The 25,445-nt window shown below is 45.6% G+C and overlaps 1 protein-coding gene across 1 annotated transcript; it reads left to right on the top strand.

The window, feature by feature from the left end:
- Nucleotides 1–4,077: 4,077 nt before the first annotated feature.
- On the top strand, nt 4,078–10,869 carry MED10 (mediator complex subunit 10). The gene is made up of 4 exons (XM_006081468.3): nt 4,078–4,278; nt 5,443–5,526; nt 8,197–8,299; nt 10,032–10,869. Exons 1-4 carry the CDS (start codon nt 4,157–4,159, stop codon nt 10,128–10,130), a joined length of 408 nt encoding a protein of 135 aa, XP_006081530.1. The 5' UTR covers nt 4,078–4,156; the 3' UTR covers nt 10,131–10,869.
- The last annotated feature ends 14,576 nt before the right edge of the window (nt 10,870–25,445 follow it).

Below are 25,445 nucleotides of genomic sequence, written 5' to 3'. Positions count from 1 at the left end.
TCTCAGAATAAATTAGAATGAATGGCAAAAAGATGCTCCAAATGGCATCACAAAGGGCCATGAGTGCTGATGGAGCAACAATAATGTGAATGAAAAAAAAAACAAAACACACACACACACACACACACACACACACACACACACACACAAAACCAGCTTCCAGATTCCAAGGTCACAAAGATTTAGCCGTAAGGAAATTTCCCAGGGGCAGATCATGTTGACAGAGGGAAACAAGGCAGCCAGGTCTACAGTCAGCAGAGCTCAGAGGGCTTTCTCATGCAGCATCCTACCAGGTACACCTGACTTGCTGGAATTTTTCAGCCTAATTTCATTTACATTTGGAGCCTGGGGTGTTAAAATTTTAAATGGTTCTTGCAAACAAAGCAACAGTATTTAGGATGTTAAGGGAAAGCAGTCACTACTTAGATGTTTGAGGAGGCAAAGGATGAATTTCAAATGTAGATTTCAGTGGGTTTTGAATGCCTTTTGTTTCAGTAGAGAATAGTCAGTGGAGCAATAATTTTGGACAACTGTGAGATAAGTGCTTTAGAAATGCTTTTAAAGTCCTGTGTATTCAGTGGATCTCAATGGCTCCATTTGGGATAGTTTCAAAAGTCAGACTTTAAAACCTCAATTTCTGTTCTCTCTCTAGCCAATGCAAATAAGAGGCAAGGGGAAGGAGAAAGTTTATAGAAACGAAAACTGGAGCTGAAATGTAGGTGCTGATACCATAATTGCACTCATTATAACTTGACACGAATATCAAATATCGCAGTCACAATGTAAGAGCTGGGGCTAGTGTTTCTGAACAAAAGAGGAAGGTTGAATTGTGTCCTGGAAAAAAGATGTTGGAATCCTAACTCCCAGTACCTCAGAATGTGACCTTTTTTGGAAATAGCATCTTTGTAGATATGATCGAGTTAAAATCAGATCACCAGGGCAGGCTCTAATCCAAAATGACTGGGGGAAAGAGGAAAATTCTGAGACAAACATGTGGGAAGAAGGCCATGAGGGCATGCAGGCAGAGATAAGGGTGATGCTTTCACAAGCCAAGGAATCCCGAAGATTGCCATCAAACCCCCAGAAGCCAAGGGAGAGGCCTGGAACAGATTCTGCCATAGTCTCAGAAGGACCCAACCCTGCCAACACCTTGAACTCAGAGTTCTGGCCTCCAGACCTGTGAGAGAATACATTTCTGTTGGTTAAGCCCACCTGGTCTGTGACATTTCTTGCAGCAGCCCCACAGAATTAATACAAGGGTAGCATAACAGACCAGGATGACTGTTATTAGGCAGGGAAAAGTAGCAGTGCAGACATCTCCACTTCTGTCAGAAACTGGCCCTTGCAGGCGATACAGGCAAGTACAGGAGTAGAGAGAAACAACTCAGTAAATGCTGAAACAACAAACAAAAAACATAGGAGAGGGGCACAGCAGATGAGCCATCAGTCAAAACTGCAGAAGAAAAGGAACCCTCGTGCACTGCTGGTGGGAATGCAGACTGGTGCAGCCACTATGGAAGACAGTATGGAGTTTCCTCAAAAAACTAAAAATGGAACTCCCATTGGATCCTGTGATCCCACTTCTAGGAATATATCCCAAGAAAACAGAAACACCAATCAGAAAGGATATATGCACCTATATGTTCATAGCAGCACAATTCACCATAGCTAAGATCTGGAAACAGCCTAAGTGCCCATCAGTAGATGAATGGACTAGAAAACTGTGGTACATCTACACGATGGAATACTATGCTGCTGTAAAAAAGAAGGAATTCTTACCATTTGCAACGGCATGGATGGAACTGGAGAGCATTATGCTAAGTGGAATAAGCCAGTCAATGAAGGAAAAATACCACATGATCCTACTCATTTATGGATAATAAAGACCATTATAAACTTATGAACAAAAATAGATACAGAGGCAGAGCAGCCTCAAACAGACTGTCAAACTACAGCGGGAAGGCTGGGGAGGGTTGGGGGGCAGGAGGGGGCGGTGGTAAGAGATCAACCGAAGGACTTGTATGCATGCATATAAGCATAACCAATGGACATAAGACACTGGAGGGTAGGGGAGGCCAGGGGATTGTCAAGGGTGGGGGAAAAAAAGGAGACATATGTAATACTCTTTGTAATACTTTAAGCAATAAAACAATTAAAAAAAACTGCAGAAGAACCCATTTCTCTTAATTATTTGGAAAGCAAGTTGCTGCCAGGTTCTATCCCCACATACAAGAATAACTTCCCGAGGAGTTACATTCATAGTGGAAAAGTAGGCATTTGGTTTCTTTTTGCTTATTCCTTTGTCTCCTTTTCCTGTAGCCTTTAAATAATAAAAAATCATTTATTGAGCTAGTTGGCATATACTTGGGACTCTGAGGAATATGTAAGTTTAGATTCCTGTCCTCAAAATGTCTAAAATATAATGGGGAAGCTTAGGTATGAAAAAGAAATTTTAATGACAATTCAGGAGATTCAATGTCAAAATAAGGGCAGACAATAGCAAGGACATAAGGAATAGCCATGTGCTACTTACTTCCATGACTGTCTCTAAGCTGACTGGAACTCCAGTGTAAAGTAATACTGAATAGTTGGGGTGACATTTTCATCATTAAGTCTGCTGCCTTCTGCAAGAGTTTACTATTTATCCTTTATTAGATTCAGGATGTTTCTTTCTATTCTTAATTTTCTCAGAGGTTTCTTTTTTTTAATTAATCATGAATTTAGGTTGCATTTTATCAAATGTCTACATTTTAAATCTACTGGGGGTATTTTTCTTCCAAACTCTTTCATGGACTTAGTTATAGAAAAGATTTGAGGATGTTTAACCATTTGTGCAGTCCTAGGAAAAGGCCGGTAGATCATTGTTATTCTTTGCAATATGAAGTGTGACAGGTTGTATTATCTGAAAATGGCTTCAATAAGATTTTCCATGTTACCTGTTCTTCCAACAATGTGATTTGCTTCTTCCATGGAAGAAGGGACAGGTTGGGTTTAGGTTCCCTCTCCGGAAATCTAAATGTGCCAAGGCTCTGGTAGAAGTGACATGATGGGACTTCTAAGGCTAGGCCATAAAAGGCAGTACAGCTTCGCCTGCTTTTCTTGAGCTATGTGCTCCTGGAATCCAGCCACGATGAGGTGAGAAACCCCCAAAAGCCTGCAGAGAGATTAACATGGAGGGGGACCCTGGTCTTTTGTCTACAGGTCAGCTGAGCTCCCAGCTGGCATCCACTATCAACATGGCAGCCAAGTGAGCCAGCCACCTTGCAAGCAGATCCTCTAGCCCCAGTGAGGCCACCTCCACCAAAGTGACAAGGAGCTGTGAATGCCATGCACACCCCACATTGCAGATTTGGGAGCAAATAGGAGGATGGTGGTTGTTTTAAGCCACTAAGTTGTAGGGAGGTTTGCTATGTAACAATAGGTACCTGACACATGATAGTTGATACAATTTGCTTATGTTTTATTTAGGATTTTTTCCACCCACTCTCAGAAGGAAGATTGGGCTATATTTTCTTTACGTCCTTCTCCCCATCTTGTTATCTGATTTTCATATCAAAGTTATACAACCCTTTAAAAATGAGCTGGGATGTGTTTGTTTGTTTAGACAATCTAATGCAAGAAGCTGTCAGGGCTTGATGCCTTTCATTTCTTTAAAAGAGAATTTGCCCACTGACCAGTTTATTGAAAGGTTAGGGTCTATTCTGACTTCCTAGTATTTCTTAAGTTAATTTTTGGTAGTTTCCTAGAAACTTTTCCATATCTTCCAAACTTTCAAAATAACCTCAGGTAACTGTCAGGTCTCATTTTCCTGATTTCCTGACGTGAACAGAGGCTCAGGGACAAAGGAACTTGTTCAGGGCCAGTGGAAGTGGAGCTGGGTCTTGCGTGTCCTCACCACCGGCCCTTTGTGGCCCTTGCAGCACGCTGGGGAGTCCTGATGACTGACACCTGGTTGTCCGCTCACCGCTGCCGCTTAGGGCTTCTGGGGCGGGGCCTAGATAAAGCCCGCCCCTCCCCGCCCTCAAGGCGCTCCGGGATCCAGATCCAGCCCCCTCCTCCCGCCCCTTGAGGAAACGGAAGTGGCGGTGGGCTCGGGCGGAAGCAGGAAGCGGCGGAGCAGGACGACGCCAGTGGTGTGGCAGCGGACCGTGGGGCCATGGCGGAGAAGTTCGACCACCTGGAGGAGCATCTGGAGAAGTTCGTGGAGAACATCCGGCAGCTCGGCATCATCGTCAGCGACTTCCAGCCCAGCAGCCAGGCCGGGCTCAACCAGAAACTGTAAGTGGCGGCCCGAGTCCGCCGGCGTTTCCCGGGGCCGGCCGGGCGGCGTCCGCCCGGGGAGCGGGAATGGGGGTCGGGGTTGGGGAACCGGGATCCGAGAGCCGGGAGGGAGGGTCGGAGAGCGAGGGCCGGGCGGAGAGCCTCGTCCTCTCTCCCTGTTTCCTCTGGGCCTGGTCCCTCCCGGACGCCCCCCGCTCCAGGCTGTGCGCTAGGGCGGGCCGCAGCGGCCGCCGGTGGCCCGCCCGCCCGCCGCCTCCCCGCTTTGCCTTGCTGGGACCTGGAGGGCCCATGCGGAGACGTTATCGTGCCGGACAATACAGTGTCTGTCCTGGGGCCACAGGCGAGGGAGTCACGCTTCATTATCTCAGCCTCTCCCTGCGCACTGGTGACTCCCAGGGTTTCCTCCTGGACTCTGGGGAATTCGGAGCCTGCCTCTCTCCAGAGGGGAGGCGGGCTTCGCTGGGAGTGCTCTGACACCACCTGCTGCAGAGGCCTGCATGTGGAGGAATTGAAGGGGGGTGGGCGGTGACAAAGGCCGCAGACCGTTTATTAACTAATATTTTTTGGCATCAGTGTTGTGCTGGCCATAGCGCTAGGCCCTGGAATGGACCGAGGCAAACACGCGAAGAGAATGCTCTGGAGAAGAGCTCACAGCGTTATAGGGAGGATAGGCCTACAGACATGATTGCAACCCTGTGTTACATACCCAGTGCTGTGGGACTAGCCCCGTGACGGTGACGTAGGAGGGCTCCCCACCAGGGGAACTAAAATTCAACCAGGTAGTGATGGCATTCCTCCCCCCAGACCTGGAGGATGGGTTCTTAAGCTGGAGTCCACTACCCCATGTGTTCGCTGAAACCCACGCACAAAATCGCATGCACATCACGGTAACTGTTTTTGAGAGAAGGTTCATATTTTTCATTAGATTCTCAAGGGGATTGGTTCCTGCCCCCCAGTATTGGCAATTGCTAGTTTAGGAAGCAAATCAACAAAGATCTGAGGATAGTCTGTAATTCCAAATCCTTCCTTGGAATTCTGTAGGTAACCAAAAAGTTATGAGCTGCGTGTAACCCCTGCATGTGGAAGGAGCACTTTTGTGGGTGGTGCTCATGGTGTCATGGAGAGTTAACCAAATGCCCCCATTTTTGCCTTTTCCCCCAGGAATTTTATCGTGACCGGCTTACAGGATATTGATAAGTGCAGACAGCAGCTTCATGATATTACTGTACCTTTAGAAGTTTTTGAGTAAGTACCATTTCTGATATTCATTCAAGTATAATTCTTGTTTAATTGTAGTGTAATGACTGCTTCAGTCACCGGTGTTTTAGTGCCTGCCGCTATGTTGTAGGCACAGCCTAGGTGCTTGGAGATATGCCAGTGAAGAAAATAGGCAAATACACCTGCCTACATGGAGTTTCCTGTTGTTATGGGATTAGCAATTTAAAAATCTCAATATTGTTGAAAAAGAGTTACTTGTGAATAGAGGCATATGAAATAGGAAAAACATCATAGACCCTCAAAGTTTTGCTTAGCTAGAAGGACAGCCATATAATTTTTTAACTTAAAAAAAAGAGAGAGAAAAGAGGTAGAAAGTCTTAAGTGGGTTGTATTTTTAAAAAATTATAACCAGAAACAACCTGAAAATAATCTGGTCTAGTATCTCTGATACTGCCCTGGGACTGCTACTTCTGGGAGGTGGATATATATATACACTCTGTTGAAAAAAAGTTTCTTAGGCCAAGTAAGTTTGGGAAGGCTGTTCACGGTTTTCTACAGGAGTTTATATGTGCCTACCACAGTCATGGCCCAGAGAATGCATCCAGGAAATAAACTTATTACTTTTTTTAATCCAAGCTTCTTCACACTGGTTTGGTTATCACACCCCTGATTTCACAGGTGAAGGAACTGATAAGTAACTACAGTGGCCTATTTACTAGTCAGTGTCAGAGTTAAGAGTAAAATCCTGGACTTGTCCTTCCTCAGCCAGTGCTGTTTTCCTGACAGACAGCCTCTTCCTCCTGAAACTGGCTCTGATCTACAAAAGCATGCTAGCCCTTTTTGGTATAACTGCAAATGTAAACCACCAGTTTCCTTGAACAATAAAGGAAGAGCTGCTGTTATTTTACATCCCCAGAAGTTAGAGAGACAGCAGCTGTCCACAAAGATAGGACACTCAGGCTGCAGTTTTCACCGGCTTGGCTCCATCCTTGCCTTTTGGCCATGGTGTCATGTTTTCTCAGCCCCACTGAGTTCTCTGGCTTCAGGTGGGTGAAGGTCATGTACATGTGTTAAGCTCTGGACTCTTGGTGATGATGCTGACTTGTGAAGTTTGGGAAGGTGGAGGCTACTTTGCCTTCCTCATTAGTGCTCTTCTGGTCATGAATGTGCAGGATGTGTGTATTGACAGATGCCAGTAACTACTTGAGTCATTGAAGAGGGACAAATGAGAGTAAGATGATGGGGAGAGGTTGCTAAAGGTCAGAGGGAGTGGGGCCTCAGCCAGCTCAGCCACAGTCCCAGCCCCAGCAGGTGGGCGGAAGGGTCAGGGGAGACTCACTTGGGGTATTGGGAATGGGTGGCCTCTGAGCTCTAATAAGCAGTGTTGCAAACTGTTAGTCATTTTTGCATGAAGTAGAAGGAGTTTCCAGGTTCACGGAGGCCTTCACATACTTGGCAGACACATTGTGTCTGTAACAAAGATAAAGATGTAAGTCTGGGCCCTTCTGTCCAGCACTTCCTGACCTCACAGGGTGGTGTGTTGGCAGAAGTGGGGCCCAATCTGAATAATATTGCTGTTGAATGGTTGTCTATTTAGGACACTTGAATCTGTAAGGTTTTTTTCCTCTGGAAATGGATGGATTTTGTTTAGAATTAACCATAATTCTGCTTCCTTCATTCCATCATTTCAAAAAACATTGCAATACAATGGAATTTCTAGAACTTGTGATTTGGTAATTTTTGCTGTCTGCCATGATTAGAGTCCAGTTTTTATGCCATTAACAGAAACTTAACTGCCTTTGATCTGAAGTGATTTTTTGTTTTAACTGAAGCATTAAAATACATAAATCGGACTTGGCAATGTGGTGGTGGTAATTTTTGTTTCTTTGTAATGAATAATTCGATTTAATTGAGTGATATGAAGGTCTTCAAGGTACAGAAGTAGGCAGGTGGCCTACAGCTGGTAAAATGTGCATATTTGTCTATGCAGTATGCTTAGTGAAATCTTTGGAATAATGAATACATTTTGGAGACAAGTGTTGAAAATTTCAAGAAACAGTTTTATACTGTTAAATTATTGGAGAGAATCCCTCTCTCTGTTAGATTCAAGTTACTGAGGTTATTTAATGGAACTGAAAGAGTGGAACAGTTTTTAAAGTAATCTTGGGGTGAGCAGGGCCCGGCTATCCACTTGCAGCTCTCCCCCCTTCTTCTTCCAGCAGCCCAAGCTCCCTCCACAGAGGATCCCCAAGGGGACAGGGATCTGGAGTGTAGGCTGCATCTTAGAGGGCTCTCCCTGGCTCCCCCATGTTGCTGGGCCTGAAGCCCTGGCCCACTTTTAGTTCTCTCTTATCAAGAGCTTCCTAACCTCGCAGGTTGTGAGGATCACATGGTAATGGCCGTGAAGCCTTTGGGAGGCATGGATGCTGCACATGTGAAGTGGTGTGGCTGTGGAGCTTGCCAGGTTATTAAGTGATCATTACTTGATTTTATGAGTTGTTCATGTTATTACAAGTGATATGAGAGCACATCATCTATCCTTGTATAAATGAAGGAATCCTAACGTACCTGGTTCCTGGACACCGTTTCTTCTGAACAGGCCGTGTGAAGTTATATACAACTAATTTTTTTTTCCCCATAAGAAAACAGAATAGATATCAGCCAAGAGAGTGTTAATTACATGTTTCCTGTTTCCAGATATATAGATCAAGGTCGAAACCCACAACTCTATACCAAAGAGTGCCTGGAAAGAGCTCTGGCGAAAAATGAACAAGTTAAAGGGAAGATTGATACAATGAAGGTAAGGCTCCTATAAACAGAAAACGTCAGGACATAAAGCCTTAAAAAGAAATTTGGCTAATAGACTGTCGTTCTTTTCCATACTTGGTAAAACATCACCTATTTTATTACATTACACAATTGAGATTTCTGAATTGTATACCAGGTAGTAAACAAAGTTAAATATCAGTGATGCCTTCTGTTGGGCCTTTTCCGGTAATTGTGGTTCTTGGGTTTGGAGGAGTCTTGAATCCTCATTCTGTTTTTCTTCGCGGGTGCTGGTCTCCAGCTTCAGACTCCAGACTCTTAAACCATATCCCCCGTCACACAGTTCTCCACAGAGAACCTGCTCTGTTTCTTTGCTGTGATGAGGCATCTACAGCAGGAAATATGTTGTTTTTTCTTACTTAAATTCACTCAAATATGGTCCCATGTTGGAGCCTGTGTGGTTTGTTTTTTCCTTTAATTGGATGGTGCCATCCCTTTTCTGGTTTCCCGTTTCTGTTGGCCTCATACAATGAGCCTCTGCCTCTCCATCCCCATTCCTGATTCTGGCCCAGCCACATGGTTTCCGTTTCTGTTGTGACCTCTTAGGGTCAGACAGTGTGAGGAGCAAGCAGAGAGACACTCAGGATGACAGTGACAGGCGTCACGTGTGAGGTCGCAGGGCTTCCCAGTGTCCCCCCCCAGGGTATCTGTACTGATGATAGGCAGCGTGCCTGGAGGTGGCTTTGCTGTAACTGTTAATGTGGCTTCATTTCTATTTTGTCAGCTTGGGACTGAGTTGCTGTTGAACTCAGTGTCACCCTTGGGGCATAGAACAACGTTAATCAGTAGTGAGTTGTGACTCTTCGGACTGCTGTGTGAGTGAGTTGCATTGTTAAGCAGAAATCTCCTCTGTATGGACAGGGTGTGGTCCAAATATGTTCTGCTCGGTCCCACCACGCTTCTGTAGGTGATGCAGAGGTTTCCTGTTGGTGGTACTGCACGGGGACTGTGTGATTTATCTTCAGTTTGCCTCTGTTGTCGCTTGGCCTCATTCTGTCTGAGACCTGTGAATGTCACTGTGCCGTTCCATGGCCTTCCTTTGCGCAGTGTGTGTTTATTATCCTGTTGGAGTGCAGTCTCCTTTGAGAGTATTCTTACCTGTGTATTACATCTTTGTTTATATCCATACAGCTTCTTCTTCTTGTAGCTTATAAGAAAGATTTTGAGGTGCTGATAGGTACTTTGCTGCCTTTAAGACTGGCGTACAACGAATATTAAGCCGATAAGGGTCAGGAAGCCATGGCATTTGGTGTAGACAGGTTTCCAGGTGCTCTGAAAGCTTTGATTGAGCTGTTTGCACACAGTGTGTGTGATGTGGTTCAAATCATTAATTGCTTAATTAAGTATTATTTGAAGATTCCTGTTACGTGTGCTGTGTGCAGAAATCATTTCCACCTATGTGGCTGGCTCCCTATAGGATGGCCTGTTTTCACTTTGAAGCAGGAGGGAAGAAGTTGTATTTGAAAGGTGAATTTCTCTTTCAGGTAGTTCTTAATGTACCTGTAACATAGTTGCAAGTGTTATTTGCAGCTGGTTCACCACGTATTGCATCCGTGGGCAATGAGCAGGCAGCACTGGAACATGGGTTCGTGTGAGGGCAAAGCAGATTCTGTTTGTTCAGAGGGCTCTAGGGGTGGGGGTAGTCTTTAACTTGGGTGATGGGTCACACACAAAGCTGTTTTGACAGTGTACATTTTTCTTCTTAGAAATTTAAAAGCCTGTTGATTCAAGAGCTTTCTAAAGTCTTTCCAGAAGATATGGCTAAGTACCGAAGCATCCGAGGGGAGGAACATCCCCCGTCATAACTTCCTCTTCGAACATCTAGTCCTGTGAATCACTGTAACCTTCAGGCAGCTTGTGACTGAGCGGCCTCAGAGACAGGAGGCCTAGAGGACTTTGTAGAGTTGTGCTGCCAGCAGCCCCCTCTTTGCAGAGGGCTGGTGAGCACACATTTTTGAGCGCGATGCATTTGATCCTGTATGGCAGAATTATCTTGGAAATATTAAATACGGTAGGTAAAGTAAAGGGTTTAAAAATATTACTTAAGACTTTTCTGTTTGTACTTCTCTTTTTCATTTTATTATGATGTCAAAGAAAGCTAAAAAAATTAAAGAAAAGGTTTAATATGAGAAATACTGGAATTGGTTTTGTATTTTATATTTTCAAGTATAATGCATAAAGAATGTGTTTAATATGACTGTTTACGTGGCTTTCAATTAGACATAAGCATATAATAAAGTCTTTTAAGTACTTATATGACTTACTCCATGTAATTATAACATTTTTACAGTATAGTGCAGTGCATCTTGTAAACAGTCAGTTATTACTTCCCTAAAGTGTGAATAGTATTCATAAAATTTGTTCTTCTGGAAGTGGATCATGGATTTATGCTTGTTCAGGGTTGCCATACTCATTTTCTATTGCCCTTAAGCTCTGAAATAACGAGGTATTAGTTTCAAAGGCAAATGTTCATCTATGGGGAACATCAGTAATATCCCTGGGTAGTTTATTATGTTATTATCAAATAAAAAATATGTGAATGGCTTGTTGAAGTATTGTAGTCAATGACGACCCAGATGCTGACTACTGCTGTTGTCACATGGTAACCCTGAATAACCAGATAGCCTGCTCTGTTGCCACTCACCTGGACAGAAGTAACCTTTCCGTCCAAGTGACAGGTACCATTGATCCAAGGAGTGACAGAACATACAATGCTTGATCCTTTAAAGACCCAGTGATGTTAGGGGGCAGCTGTCCTTTTTAAGAGTGCTACAAACCCAAGAAGTTACAAAGGAAAAAATGAATACATTTGGCTATATAAATGTTAAAAAACACCCCAAACTAACACGGGGCAAAAACATGAAGTTACAAAAACACAATAAACTTCAAAGACGAAAAGCTAAGGAAAAAATATGACTATGTATGACAAAGGGCTAAATATCGATTGTATATAAAGCTCTTACACTAATAATAATAAGATAAACTTATGGAAGAATAGGCAGATGTTCATTGTTACATTGTTTATAATAGGAAAAAAGGGAAAAGGAAAAGCAGTAAGTTGAATGTCCCATAAACAGTAGCTAGATTAAATTATGGTTTATCCATTTGATGGAGTACTACACAGTGATTAAAAGAATGAAAGAATAAAGAATATATACAATGATGAGAGATTGCCAATGTATATTGTTATTAAAAAACAAGTTTATTCAACAAGCATTAATTAAGAGTACCTACGGTAATCTAAGCTATATGCAAATTGGAGTGTTTCTCCAAGGTGATCTGCCCACTGGTGGGACCACTGGGGAGCTTATTAAAAATGCTGATTCTAGGCCCCACTCCTCCAGGGCTGCTGCACTCGAGTCCTTTCCTCCCTTGACTTCTAACCAACACACTCTGCCTGTGAATTCAGTGTTGGGTTTCTCTTTTTCTCTTTCATTGTACACCTCCCTGGGCAAACTCATACACTCTGCGCCAAGATCCCCAGGTTTGTATACATCCCTGCTAAGGGAGTCCTACACATCCTTAACCCAACTTTCTGTTCCACTTTCTGTTCCGCTCCACTTGGCTGTCTCCCAGGTGCTTCCAGCTCAGTGCCCAGCATCTTTCCCACCCAAACATCTCCTTGGTGTCTCCCTCTCAGAAAGTGGCCCTGCCTTGCGTCCAGGTCCATCATTCTTGCCTCCTTTTTCTCCCTCACCACTTCTGCCTTTGGATGGAGGTGTCACTAAGTCTCCCAAGTGCCCCATTTCCTTGCTATTTTTATTCCAGTGATGCTAGTATTTAGTTCTCCCAACACAGCACTTCCCTTCCTTCGTGCTTCATCTCCCTACCTGGCTACTTCACTCATATTCCAGGTTGCAGTTGTAAAAGCACCTGCATTAGCTCACCTTCTCTGAGACCTCAGAGCAGAGCTGGTCTATTTGTTAATCTTTCCTTTGACACAGTATCAAAGGCACTGAAAGTTACAGCAGAAACTGTAATCTCCCTAAGAGCCTGGATCATGCCAGCCTTACTCGTTCCTTTGCTCTAGGACAAGCTTGTCAAACTCAAAGGCTAACATGGGCCAAATAAGGTTTAAGTTCATGTGGGCCGCCTAAAAACAAAAGCTTCAATTTTCATAAAAACATAGGTTTATTTTGATAGAGACATGCGGAATACAAAGGGCTGAAATAAATGAGTAATCGTTAACATAAAATAATAGAACATTTTAATAAAAATATTTTTTCTTGAACATTAACTTACCAGACATTGAATAACTGCACAAATTAATAAGCGTAATGCAAATAAACCTATTTTTCTTGTTCTCTGAAAGCGAAATACTTCCTGTTCCACACACCAAACAAGTTAGTCCAAGATTAATGACATGGCAAATGGCTGCTAAAATATTCGCTGCTAGTATTAGTGGAGAGAAATGGTGCTCCTGCTTGTAAGGCATGTAAGGGAAATTAATGCAACATGATTATAGTAATCAGTCATTAGTGAACGTTGTAGTTCATTATTAATAACTAGAGGCCTGGTGCATGAAATTCGTGCACTCGGGGGTCCCTCAGCCCAGCCTGCTCCCTCTCGCTGTCTGGGAGCCCTTGGAGGATGTCCCGACTGCCGGCAGTCGGACATCCTTAGCGCTGCTGCAGAGGCGGGAGAGGCTCCTGCCACCACTGCTGCACACACCAGCCATGATCCCGGCTTCTGGCTGAGCAGCACTCCCCCTGTGGGAGTGCACTGACCACCAGGGGACAGCTCCTGCGTTGAGCGTCTGTCCCCTGGTTGTCAGTGCGTGTCATGGCAACCGGTTGTTCTGCTGTTCGGTTGATTTGCATATTAGCCTTTTATTATATAGGATTATGTGTAACGGGATATTGTAAAAATTAAGTTATGAAATTTTTATTCAATGTTTCTTACATACTATTATATTGGCTGGGCCACAAAAATATTCATTGTGGGCCGCGAGTTTGACATACTTGCTCTAGGACTTACAATGTGCCTGATACAAACCAGTCTAGGTATTTGGGGAATCATGCATGGATCAAGCAGTGGCCAAGTGAAACTTCACAAAGCAATTGTGTGACAGAGTGGAAGTGAAGTGTCACAATTGCATTAGACCCTGGAAAGGACTTTTCTATTCCCACAGGAGGAAAGTTCTGGGTGTTGCCCAGACCATACATCTACACTCTATGACATAACAGGGGGCAGAGCTCATGATGTGAAGAAAATGGCTAGACTCCATCAAAAGCAGTTCTGGTGGCTGGCTGAGGACTCTGTAGCTGAAACTGAATGGAGACGGTTTTTAAATGATCTTTCCGGACCACCATGTGTGTTTCTGCACAGAAAAAAAAGACCTGGTTCACAATGGCTTCACATTTTCGTTCACTCCCTTCATCCTGGCCCATTTAGGATCTGTTGAGGGCAGGCTGTTTGCAGGGACTTCTGGTCCATTAACTTTGCCTTTGCCCAGCTGAGCTGCTGTCCCTGGATCAGTGACGTGGGGCTTTCTCATGTTTGCCTCTTTCCTTTTTGGGACCCTCACACAGCCTTTGGCCAAATTTTGGTTGTTGACAAAAAGATCCAGATATGTGATAACTATTCCTATTATTATAGAAAGAATGTTGCTTGTCTTAAAGGGCACAGCCATATGTTTATTTGACTCTAAAATGACTTCGTATCCAATTTATTATAGTTTTTAAGAATCTATTGTAATACCATTTTGGTCCAGGGCTATCCTAAATACAAATAACTTTATTACATAGCATTCGTTATCATTGAGTTGTTGCACCCCAACTTTAGATTTCATTGATTTTTTTAACATAAAAATTTTAATGCATGTACTTACATTTCTTAGGTAAAAATGAAAAGTCAAATAGTTTTGTATTAAGGTGAAGGTGAAATCACTATAACAAGGAGACCAAAAAGAAAGATAAAATAGAAGATTGTTTCTCTTACTTGCAGCCTGACTGGTCTCGGTCGGCGGGGCAGCTGCATTAAACAAGACCATTCATTGGCTGCCTTTTGGGAGCTGCCCTATGGAGAGGCCCACATGGCAAGAGACAGGTGCCTCTGGCCCAGAGCCCAGCCACTGCCCACAGTACATATCTGTGCCCCTTCTCCCAGTGGACACAGGCCATACGTTCAGAGTTTAAGACAGAGGACTTGTGCAAACACTAATCTAGTGTGTGTCCATGAGAAAATGGCACCATTTGTCTTCCTTGTCCCATATGATTCTTTTTTTGCTTTTTGAAAGGAAGAAATGGAATTATACAAAAAAGAAAAAAAGACACAGGCCTGGCTCGGTGATAAGGAAGAAATGTGGGTGACAGTGAAAGTTATAAAGCTGAGAAAGCAGGAATCTTTGCAGACGGCCTTGACACACACACACTTCAGTAAATCCTCATTATTGCAAATGTGCTGAGGGTGGGACTGGCTTCCATGCAGCAGGAAAACCCAGCAGTGCGGGAAGGGTGTGTGCTGCCCAGGCAGCTCTGACACAGGTAATAGCCTCTGTGGGAGCTTCGGGAGCTCTGGGGCCGAGGTTCACGGAGGGGATCCCGGGCCCCGTGTGGGGCAGTGCTGGGTGATGCTCATGTGGATGCTCCGGGAGAGGATAACTGACACGTGCAGTGCACATCCTCTTCCTCGTTTGATATGAGCCTACGGAGGGGGATGTTTGTATCTTTCTGTTGAGCTGGTGAGTACAGGCTCCCTCGGGTAGCACATCATCCACAGGCTCTCACTAAGCATTTCTGTGAGAACCATTTTAAAAACAAACATTGAAAATGGCTCGCTTTGTTTGGTAAACACACTGTGAACACACAGAAATGCGATGCACACATCCATTTAGTTTTAAAGCACCTCGGAGATACAGGAGCAGGCCAGTGCTGATTCGTGGCCATCGCTGGCTACAGTTACTTATATTACCCAGAGCCCGTGCTGCAGGTTCACGTTCCCACGTGCAGATTTTATGGTGTCCAAACAGACAACCATGTTTACTTGCTTGGAACATTTTAGCTCTCACTCAGTCAGTCAGTAAATAGTGACCAGTCAATAGGAGTCACTTCCTTTCATTAATTCTCTCTTAATTCTACCGAGTCCCATTGCTAGTCTTGGTTCCCAGAGCAGCTGTTTGGTTTTCTTGGCTGCTAACACATTGGCCCAGCGGGACACTTAGCACCGGTTGGAGGAGGGTGAGGAGGAAGATGGAGATGCTGTGATGTCCCCATGGTGGGCAACGACATGCTTGGTAAGACTGCTCAGGCCTTTTGTTATTTCCTTCTAAACTTTTCCTGCCAAGACATGGAATCAGACAGATCGGCTGCTCCTGCGATGTGGGCACAGACAAGTGGGGCCACAGGAGCAGTCTTTTTTGCCACTTTTATGGCAGAGCCATTAGGATAATGAGAGCTGAAGGGAGGCCAGGACTGCTCTGCAGCTGAACACACACAGGCTGCAAGAACAAGGGATGCGCTGACGGAATATTTATTTCTGACTTTATTTATAGCATCGTCTGGTGCAGAATCCGAAATCAGCAAAGCAGCAGATAGGTGGGACCGCCCTCACATGGTGCTCAGGCTGTCAGACTTGTCCCTTTGTTTTCTTTCATGTCCCGGTCCACGTCCAGCTCTGCACTGTATCAATTTACCTGGGCTCCGTGGGGTTCTGTGACTGAGTTCCATTTCACAAGGCCTTTTACTGCCCAGTAATTAGGGGACTCATGTGCGAGACAAGCAGGATTGCTGGAATCTTGCTTTCAGCAGGGCTTTTCCGACTTTTTATTTTTGTGAGTCCCCGTTGGACTAGGATTTTTCACAAAGGTTCAGAAACATTTATTTTTGTTTTCACTAATTTTGAAGTTTCAAAGGCTTTTAGGAGTGAGCAATCTTATATAACATCAATAATTCTTTAAAAGTTATTTATTTATTTAATGATATTTTAAACATATATTTTATTGATTTTTAGAGAGAGGGAAAAGAAGAGGGGAGGAGAGAAAAACATCCATGTGAGAGCGAAACATCAATTGGCTACCTCCTGCACGCCCTCTATCGGATACCAAGCCCCCAACCCAGGCATATGCCCTGACCAGAAATGGAACTGGCAATCTTTTGGTGCAACTGAGCCACACCGACCAAGGCAATACTTTAAAATTTAAAAACAATTTTACATACTAGATCTCACTGGATAATTTAAAACGGAATAAATTGGATAACTGAAAATAATGTATATGTATATATGTGTATAATTTTATTACACTCATTTTATTACAATTCTATTTTATTACAATCATTGGCCTTTACCTAATGTTTTATGTAGGTTGACTTCAAATTAGGGAGGGTTCAACTAACAAGGAATTGAAGTGATAGAGGTTAGTTTTTCTCTTGTGACAAGCAGTTCCAAGTTGTCTGTCCAAAACAGCTGAAGCCCTCACAGGATCTGCCTTTCTCCTCTGCCATTTTTAATAAGTGGCTTTGTCTTCACATCACAAGAAGGCTGCTGCACCTCCAGGCATCATGTCTGCATTCCACATAGGGAGAGCATAGAAGAGAAAGGCAAATGGTGATGAGCAAAAAGCCTTCTCCTGTGGAGGCATTGCCATTTTATTCTAGAAGGACTCTCCCTCTCAGAGACTTTTGCCCACATGTCATTGATCACAATGGTATCTCATGGTCACCCCTAGTTGCAAGGGAGGTAGGTGATCTAGATCTTAGCTTTTACAACCTGTAGAGCAGAGGCAGGCAGGCGGGGAGGGGACTGGGAACTGGAGTTGTCAGGCAACCTTCAGGGCTGGCTCTGGCACATACAGAACAGAGAGAGACCTCGATCCCCACACACCGGGTGCTGATGTTGGTCCTTTCCTGCAGAAACTTACTGGTAGGGGTAACTTAAAGCTCGAACTTTAAATTTTATATAAGTAAGTTTAGATCCCAGATGCAGTGTTATGAATTTTTTAAATTTTGTTATTTGGCAAATATATGGGGACTTTTATATTAGGAACCAAAGGTACAAGGAAGGCTGTGTCACTTTCCACCGTCTAGACAGAGTCTGAAATGAGAAGGACCAGGACTCGGGTCCTCCACAGGCTCACTCTGGGAATGCTGGGTAATAACATCGATGGTAAAGATGCTAGAGCAGCGTTGGGGTCCATGGCCATTTCTCCTTGCATTATGAGCTGCAGGTGAGTGACACCGTCCTGCCCCAGGTCCACGCCAATGCCTCCCAGGCTGGATTCACCTCTGCCCTTGTCTGTGTGTCCCAAATAAGTGTCCAGATGTCGCCACTGAGATGCACAAACTGCTAAAGAAGATTGAAGGTGTCGGCCCTGGTCCCTGAGGTGGCCGGCCCCTGTGTGTAGAGCTGGAAGAACTTGGAAGCACAGTGGCTCTAAAACGCTTCCTGTGATGGGTGAGGGGGGCCGGGGGTCTAGGAGGGACAGTGGTCCTTGTCTTCCTGCCTTTGTGACAGTGCCAGTGTCTGTATCAGCAGCAGCAACCTCTTTACAGCTTTGCCCCCAGTTTATTTTCCACTTCTCATCTTTTCTCCTTTATCTGTGATCATCTCTTTCGACCTTGCTATTCCTGGCGCCTTTGCCTTCCCGAGGCTGGGGAAGGTGATGGATGAATAGACGGTTCCAGAGTTTACGGGTCTCCCGCCTCCTCTTTCTATCTGTTTTCCCTCCACCTCCCTCCTCCCTCTCCCTCCCACTCTTCCCCTGAAAATGCCCTGAGCTCTGATCTGTGTCCTTCTCAGTCGCCCTCCCTCCCACAAAGGGGCTGAGTCTGAGATTGTTCAGGATGAAGAGGAGGTTGGTCCTGCCCTCCCTTTCACATGCTCTCCATTCACCTCCCCCAGTCAAGCCCGCAGAGACCCTCATGTGTCCCTGGCAGTGTACTGGGGGGAGATGCACATATTTTAAGGTGCCCTCTGGGTAGCCCGTTTGTGCTGTGGTGTTTATTAATTCTCGAGCGCGCGCAGGCTGCAGCATCCGCGTCCCAAGGGGCTGCTAACACAGTTGTCCACTGATTTAATCAAAAGAAGCAGCTGGGGCTCTGGGAGAGGTTGAGTTATGAAATAAAGGCACAAAACAAAACACAGGATGGGCCTTTTATGTAAACTGTTGTCTGACCCCTTTAAGTTGGGGGTGCGAGTGAAAACCGAATGCTAGTCCTCAGATGTATATCATGCCCCACTGTGAAACTAATTGCATTGCAGGAGCAAATGGAGGCCATTATCATTACTATTATTAATAACCATGTCTTCGCTGTCTTCATTGTGCATCCAGAAATCTTACTCAGCTCAGAGCTCAGCAGCCTCCCCATATATATAACAGGGCTTAAACGGTATTGATTTGGATCAGTTTTTTATTGCATCTCTTGTTAAGCTTCAGTAGTCCTTTGTTTGTACAAATGTTATCTTATATGGCAAGCAAAACCAGATAGTACACTTATTACTGGTATTTCATATGCTGTTTTCCATGGTGTGAAATGCAAATGGTCCAGTGTGGATGGCACCTTCCAGACCCTAGCCTCCTCCTTATCAACTATATACTAGTACAGTGGGGCCTTGACTTACGAGTTTAATTCGTTCCGAGACCAAGCTCGTTAAGGAGCTCATTAAAGAGCTCGTTAACTCAAATTACTCTATCAACTCAATGCAAAAAATCGGCCGAGAGACAGCTGGTATCTCAAAAAACTCGTTAGTCGGGACACTCGTAAGTCAAGGCCCCACTGTATATCCTTTCTTCCCGGCAAACCAGAAATCCTGTAAGTACGTTTATGCGTATACAGATACAAATGGATCTTATGATATGCACTGTTTAACATTTCACTTTTTTTACTTAAAATATCTCTGGAGATCTTCCCTGGTCAGCATGTGCAGGGCTAACTCAAGCTAATTGCCACCAGGATGCCCTGTAAGGTTCTCACTCATCCCTTGCAATTGCTCCAGCTCCCTCACTGGTGGATTGAGGTATTGCTGCTGTGGTGGGTGGAATGATGGACCCCAAGATGTCCAAACCCCAGTCCCCTGACAACCCCAGCTAGCCCCCAGCCAACCCGGCAACTGAGCACAGATCCATGAGCGAGCCCAGCCAAGGCCAGGAGAACTGCCCCACTGAGTCTAACCCCAATGTCACAGAGGAAGACTTCTAGAGCAGGCCTGAGGGCTCCATGAGCATAAATACTGTACTTTACTCTGAGAGGAAGTTAAACACAGTCATACACAACCTGCGCCCAGTTCTGCAGACATTTCTAATGCTATCGGTGTGAGGCTCTGGGAGGAACAATAGGACCAAGAGGTGGACAAGGATTTTAACATGCTGGGCCTCGCAGCTGGGCAGACAAGGAGGGTGAGCAGATGCTCTGACAGTCAGTTATCTTCAAACCTTTCCAGCAAAGCATTCCCTCATGTCAGAGGAAAAGGACTTCTGCTTGGATTCATACAGTTTGGAAGCAAACACACACACACACACACACACACACACACACACACACACTAACAAAACAAACAAACAAACAAACAAACAAACAAAAAACAAACAAAAAACCTGCCTCAGCAGACTTTTAAAAAAGTATTTCTTATCTATAGCTTCATAGGCTGGTATTTGTTTTAAATAAAATAGTGTTGACAATAATAAAAATAAATAAATAAAATAAGTTAAAAATTATTTGCATTGTGCAAAATTGTTGGCCCGAAAATCTCTCTTTGTTTATCCTGTTACTTTTCTACCCTCGGGCCCCCATGGTGGTGAGGGGGTAGAACTGTGAAAGGATTGACTGCTAGAATTTGAAACCTAGTTACCAGTTGGTTCTTGAGACCTATGTCTGCATTCTCAGCAATGCCTGTAGGCAAAGTAGAGAAAGCTCTGCTCAGGGTCTAACCTGTTAATAAATAGGTGCTTAATATATATTGTTCCTTCCCCTCTGCTGGGAAGAACACAAGAGGTTTGGTTGAGAGCAGAACAAATAAGGTACCATTATTAAACAATTAAATCACCTCTAAGCAATTGTCCTGAATGGCTCTTGATGCAATGCAGGTGGGTACCAGCTGTTTCCCTCTCTCCCAAGTAAAGCCCTTAAGAAGGAAGGCTGGGGCCCTGTCTCCATCCTGCTTCTCTCTGGGGTCTGTTCACCATAGTCTCTGCTTTGCCTCAGTCTCTCAGCTTGGAGCCCATGTCACTTCAGCCTTGGTGGGTTCTTGCTCCCTGGTGGTCACTTAACTTGGGAACAAAGCACAAATTGCAAAAACTCTCCAGTCTTTAATGGTAAACTTTAGAATTTCAGTCTCTTTGGTAGCTGTGACTTAGAGCTCTCTCTACTTATCGATGCTGTTGGCTCCTGTACAGGTTGTGTAGTTGCTGGAGGGGGCCTCTTCATCAGGATGCTTCAGCCTGATTCAGGGTGGTGCCAAGGGAGCCCGTCGTCTTTCCCCTGCCGTGTCTGGAACCCAATGGAATAATGTAAGCTGGGGCAAGAGGAGAGCTTGCCTCTGAGGTGTGATAGGCTGAATAATGGCCTCCGAGGCTGTCCACATCCTACTCTGTGGGGCCTGAGGATATGTTAGTGAGTGAGGAAGGGGAATCAAGGTTGCTAATAGGCTGACCTTCACGTAGAGAGGTTATCCTGGATTATCTGGGCCCAATGCCATCACAAGAGTTCTTAAAAGTGGAAGAGGGAGTCTGAAGAAGAGAACCAGAGGGCGATGGGAGTACAGAAGGGAAAGAGAGCAGAGACAATGTTGCTGCTCTAAAGATGGAGGGTGGGCCATGAGCCTCTAGAACAGTGGTTCTCAACCTTCTGGCCCTTTAAATACAGTTCCTCATGTTGTGACCCAACCATAAATTATTTTCATTGCTACTTCATAACTGTAATGTTGCTACTGTTATGAATTGTAATGCAAATATCTGATATGCAGGATGGTCTTAGGCGACCCCTGTGAAAGGGTCGTTCGACCGCCAAAGGGGTCGAGACACACAGGTTGAGAACCGCTGCTCTAGAAACTGAAAAAGGCAAGGGAACGGATTTTCCCCCCGGAGCCTCCAGGAGGAATGCAGCCCTGGCAACACCCTGAGGTTAGCCCAGTGAAAATGTTTTTGGACTTCTCACCTCTACAGCACAAAGATACATTTGTGCTCTTTTAAGCCACTAAGCTAGTGGTAAGCTGTTCCAGCATCAGCAGAAAACGAATACATAGGTTTCCTGAAAGCCTCCGACCCCGAGGTCATTCACTTTCTGCTGGCCAGGGGCATCTTGGGTTCTTCAGGGGGAAGGGTCTCATTCTGTGGTACCCACGAGTGCATACAAAGCAGCAGTGTGCATCTGGACACAGAGAGGGTCCTCTGTAGAAATCTCCATTGGCTGGAAGAACACAAGAGGTTCCCTCCAGAAAGTATGGAAGAGCGTCCGGCAAGGGCAGCAGGAGGGACCTGCCATTGCAGGGACTGAGGTTGAAACAGGGCTTCTAGGCACTAAGGCAACCCTCTCCATGAGCAGCCCAGCAAGAAGCAGCGTGAGAAACCCCACCGATACTGGAGTGAGGGTGTGGGTCAAGGCAACACAGTCCCCGACCTGCTCAGCCCCAGCAGAGAACAACCACAGGAGAGGTGTCTCCCACGGAAGCTCTCTGAGCCTCACTTGCCTCCCAGCTGATGTCACACACAGGGACCAGGGAATGTCCCTTGGAATGGGACAGACTCATTTTGCTCCCAGGTCACCTGCTTTCCACATCTATAAGGGGGCGTGATAAAACAACCCGCCTGGGGCGGGTTTGAAGGCTGCAGCGACGTAGCGTGGACCTGTTCTGTGAACTCTCAGGACTGGAAGGTTAGGAAGATGCCTGTCTCATGTGTTTTCATCCATCTGTCCGGTTAGTAGGATTCCCATGGATAGTAGAATACCAGTGTCCATCTATTTTCTCCCTGATGTATTTCTCTTCCGTCAACTCCAGAGACTCCAGAAACCCTTGCTGATCCTCAGCCTCTTCTCTGAAAGCTCCCTTTGCAGAAATCGGCCATCCTCCGAGGCCCTCCAAAGGGACGGTGTTCTACCTCTCACTGTCCGTGGTCCCCGTGGAGCAGGGGCTCTCCTGGCTCCCCCCCTCCCACCTCTTGCCTGAGCCTCCCCCTTCCTCCTCCCTCACACCCCCAGCCCCTCTCAGGCACAGGTTCCATGCTGTCACGCCTGGCCTTTGGGTCCTCTCCCTCATTCCCTGAGACTGTGGCTCCAGATCACGGTGTTCCCTCCATTTTCTCTCTAATCACCATTTTTATGTCATGGGTGCCTTTGAAGATAATCCAGGGAATTATCTCCAGTGCCTGGTCACTGTTCTGTGACCTCCTCAGAGGTCCAACTATCTTTCCTCCTGCTCACCTCAGCCACCTACTCCCACGGACATACCCGGGCCTGCCATTCCCACAGAGTCCTTGCCTCCTTCAAAATCTCTTGCAAGCCTTCTCCCTCGGACTGCCTCCTCGCCTGCCTGGTCTCTCACTGCCAAGCTCTCTTACCCTCCTGGAGGCCTCTGATTCTTCCATCTTACCCATGTCCACTCCCCAGCTCCCCGCTCCTCATTTCCCTCCTCATCCAGCTAAGATTCTGCAGTTTTCCCTATACTCACTCCTTTTATGCACCCTCAATTCCCTTGCCCTCTTCCCTCTATTTTATAATTCACTTGGAAACATCCCAGCTCTGATTAAACCCATCCATCTGCCCCGAGTGTCTGAACATTGCAGGAGAAAATTACACGACTGGGCTATGCGCTCACTTTAGATTCATGACAGCCGGCCTTGAAGGGCCGCTGTGCAGCCCGAAATCGCTGTGGTTTTCCTGGCAAGGCCTCGGCTTCCCTCTGAGGGCCTTTCCATGGAGCGTTAGGCATCCATGTGTGTGTGTGTGTGTGTGTGTGTGTGTGTGTGTGTGTGTGTGTGTGTGTGTGTGATTCTTAAACCTGGCGAGGTATTGTTGGCATCCCTGTAAGGCTGCTAAGGCCCCATCTTTTAACTGTTCTCTCTTGTTTGGTCTAGGATGGGGCCCAGGCCTCCTTAGGTCTTATTTGTTCCTCCTTTCCTATTTCATTGACGTATAAGAGTGTTAGTTTCCTGGGGCTGCTGTGACAAATTGGCACACAGGTAGTGGCATAAAACAACAGAAAAGTATTCTCTCACAGTTCTGGGGGCCGGAAATTTGAAATTGAGGTGTCAGCAGGGCCGAGGTCCCTCTAAAGGCTCTGAGGGAGGACCCTGCCTGCCTCTTCCAGCTTCTGGCTCATGGAAGCTTCACTCCAATCTCTGCCTCTGTCTTCACTTGGCTCTCTCTGTGTCTCTGTGTGTCCCTCTGTCCCTTAGGACAGTCTCATTTCAGATTGAGAGCCCACAAGGGCAATCCAGGATGCGCACCTCCTCTCAAGAGCCTCAATTTAACGACTTCTTTTGCTAAATAAGGGAATATTAACTCTTTTGTCATATACAATTCTGGGAACAAGGACATGGGCATATTTTTTTTGGTGGCCACCATGCAGCCCACTATACACAGATATACAGGAAAATGGACCAATCCTGAGGGCATAATTCAGCAAATTGCTGCAAACTGAACACATGCAGGCAAATAGGGTACAGATAAAGTAACAGAACCCCTTTGCCTCCTGTCAGTCATTGCTCCCCACTCCAGGGACCCTCTACCCCACCTCTGAAGAACCTGATTTTGAATTACACATTCATGGAGTTTTGTGTATGTTCTGTGTCTGCTTCTCTCACTTGCCATCTGGTGTGAATTTGATCCTCGTGTGGTTGTAGCTCCTTCATTCTCATTCTGGTGTCCCCCTGTGTGTGACCTCACCAACATTGTTAATCCATTCGGCCCTGAGTGGGCAGTGGATCGGTTCTGCTTTTTGGCCACTCCAAGTGTGCTGCTATGACTACTGTCGGATCACATCTCTTGGTGCACACACACACATGCTCACTGCTGTGTGTGAACACCCAGCAGTGTGAGAGCTGACCAGAGGGAGGCATCGTCTCAGCATCTATATATGCTGTTCCCAAGGCCATGAGTCCGCTTCCCCAGGGGAGGACCAGAGCCCGTCACTCACTCTGCCCAGAGCTGGCATTGCCTCGTTCTCCTTTCAGCAGCTCTGGTGAGTGTGCTGGCCATGCCATGTTGTGATATACTGGTAGGTGATGCTGACCATCTTTTCATCTGTTCATAGACAAGGTGGCTATCCTCTTGTGAAGCGCTGGTCCCTTTGTCCAGTTCTTTGAATTTGATTGTCTGTATTTTTTAATTTTTTATTGAATTGTAGGTGTTTTTGTTTTACGCTGGACGTATGACCTTTTTTTGCATATACGTTTTGTAAATGTCTTTTTCCTCTGTAGGTTGGTTTTTTCCTCTCTCAATTGTGTTTTTTGATGAACAGAAGTTCTTAGTTTTAATGCGGCCCAATTTAACAATTTTTTCCTTTTTATGGTTAGTGCTGTTTTTCTTTTTCTTTTCCCCTATGTTTTTCTTAAAGCTTCATTGCTTTGCCTTTCACATTGAGATTTATAGTCTATTTGGAATTAAATTCTGAATGGCATGAGGTAAGGATCATATGCGTGTGGATTGCCCTCTGATGTTTGAATCAACCATTTGAGGTTTCTCACTTTCTCTGTCTTCTTGTCTTAAATCTGGGGATTCTTCTTTCTTGTATTTTCTAGGGCTCATTTTGTGTGGGTGGTGGTGACAGGGCAGAGAGAGATGGGGAGGCGACAAGTTCCAGTAGCTTTGCTCCTCCCTCAACACTGCTTAGCCAAAGATGCCCAAGGCCAGAGGGCACCTGCTGGGATGTCCTCCCCTGCCAGGAGCCCGTGTGATTGACTCTCCTGTGGCCCCCTGTCTCCTGCCCCCCTCTAGTCTGGGCAGTGCGTGCATCTGACCCCTACCAACCCCTTATTTCTCACCTTGGGGTCCCACCTGCTCTTCATTTTCCAAAGCCCCTCCTCTGCTTATATCTAGTCACATCCACAGGCCACCTTCCTGCCTCCCCCCTCCACCTTGTCAGATCTTTCTGGAGTGCAACTCACTTCTGTCTCTCATCCTCCCAGGCCCAGGTCAGATGCTGGCTGCCCTGCTTGCCAGTTCTAGTGGAACAGCCATGCCGCCTCCACC

The sequence above is a fragment of the Myotis lucifugus genome, unplaced genomic scaffold (genome assembly GCF_000147115.1).
Source record: "Myotis lucifugus unplaced genomic scaffold, Myoluc2.0 scaffold_0, whole genome shotgun sequence".
Classification (NCBI taxonomy): Eukaryota; Metazoa; Chordata; class Mammalia; order Chiroptera; family Vespertilionidae; genus Myotis; species Myotis lucifugus.
The sequence above is the reverse complement of the archived record's forward strand: the minus strand, read 5'-3'. Positions and strand labels throughout refer to the sequence as shown.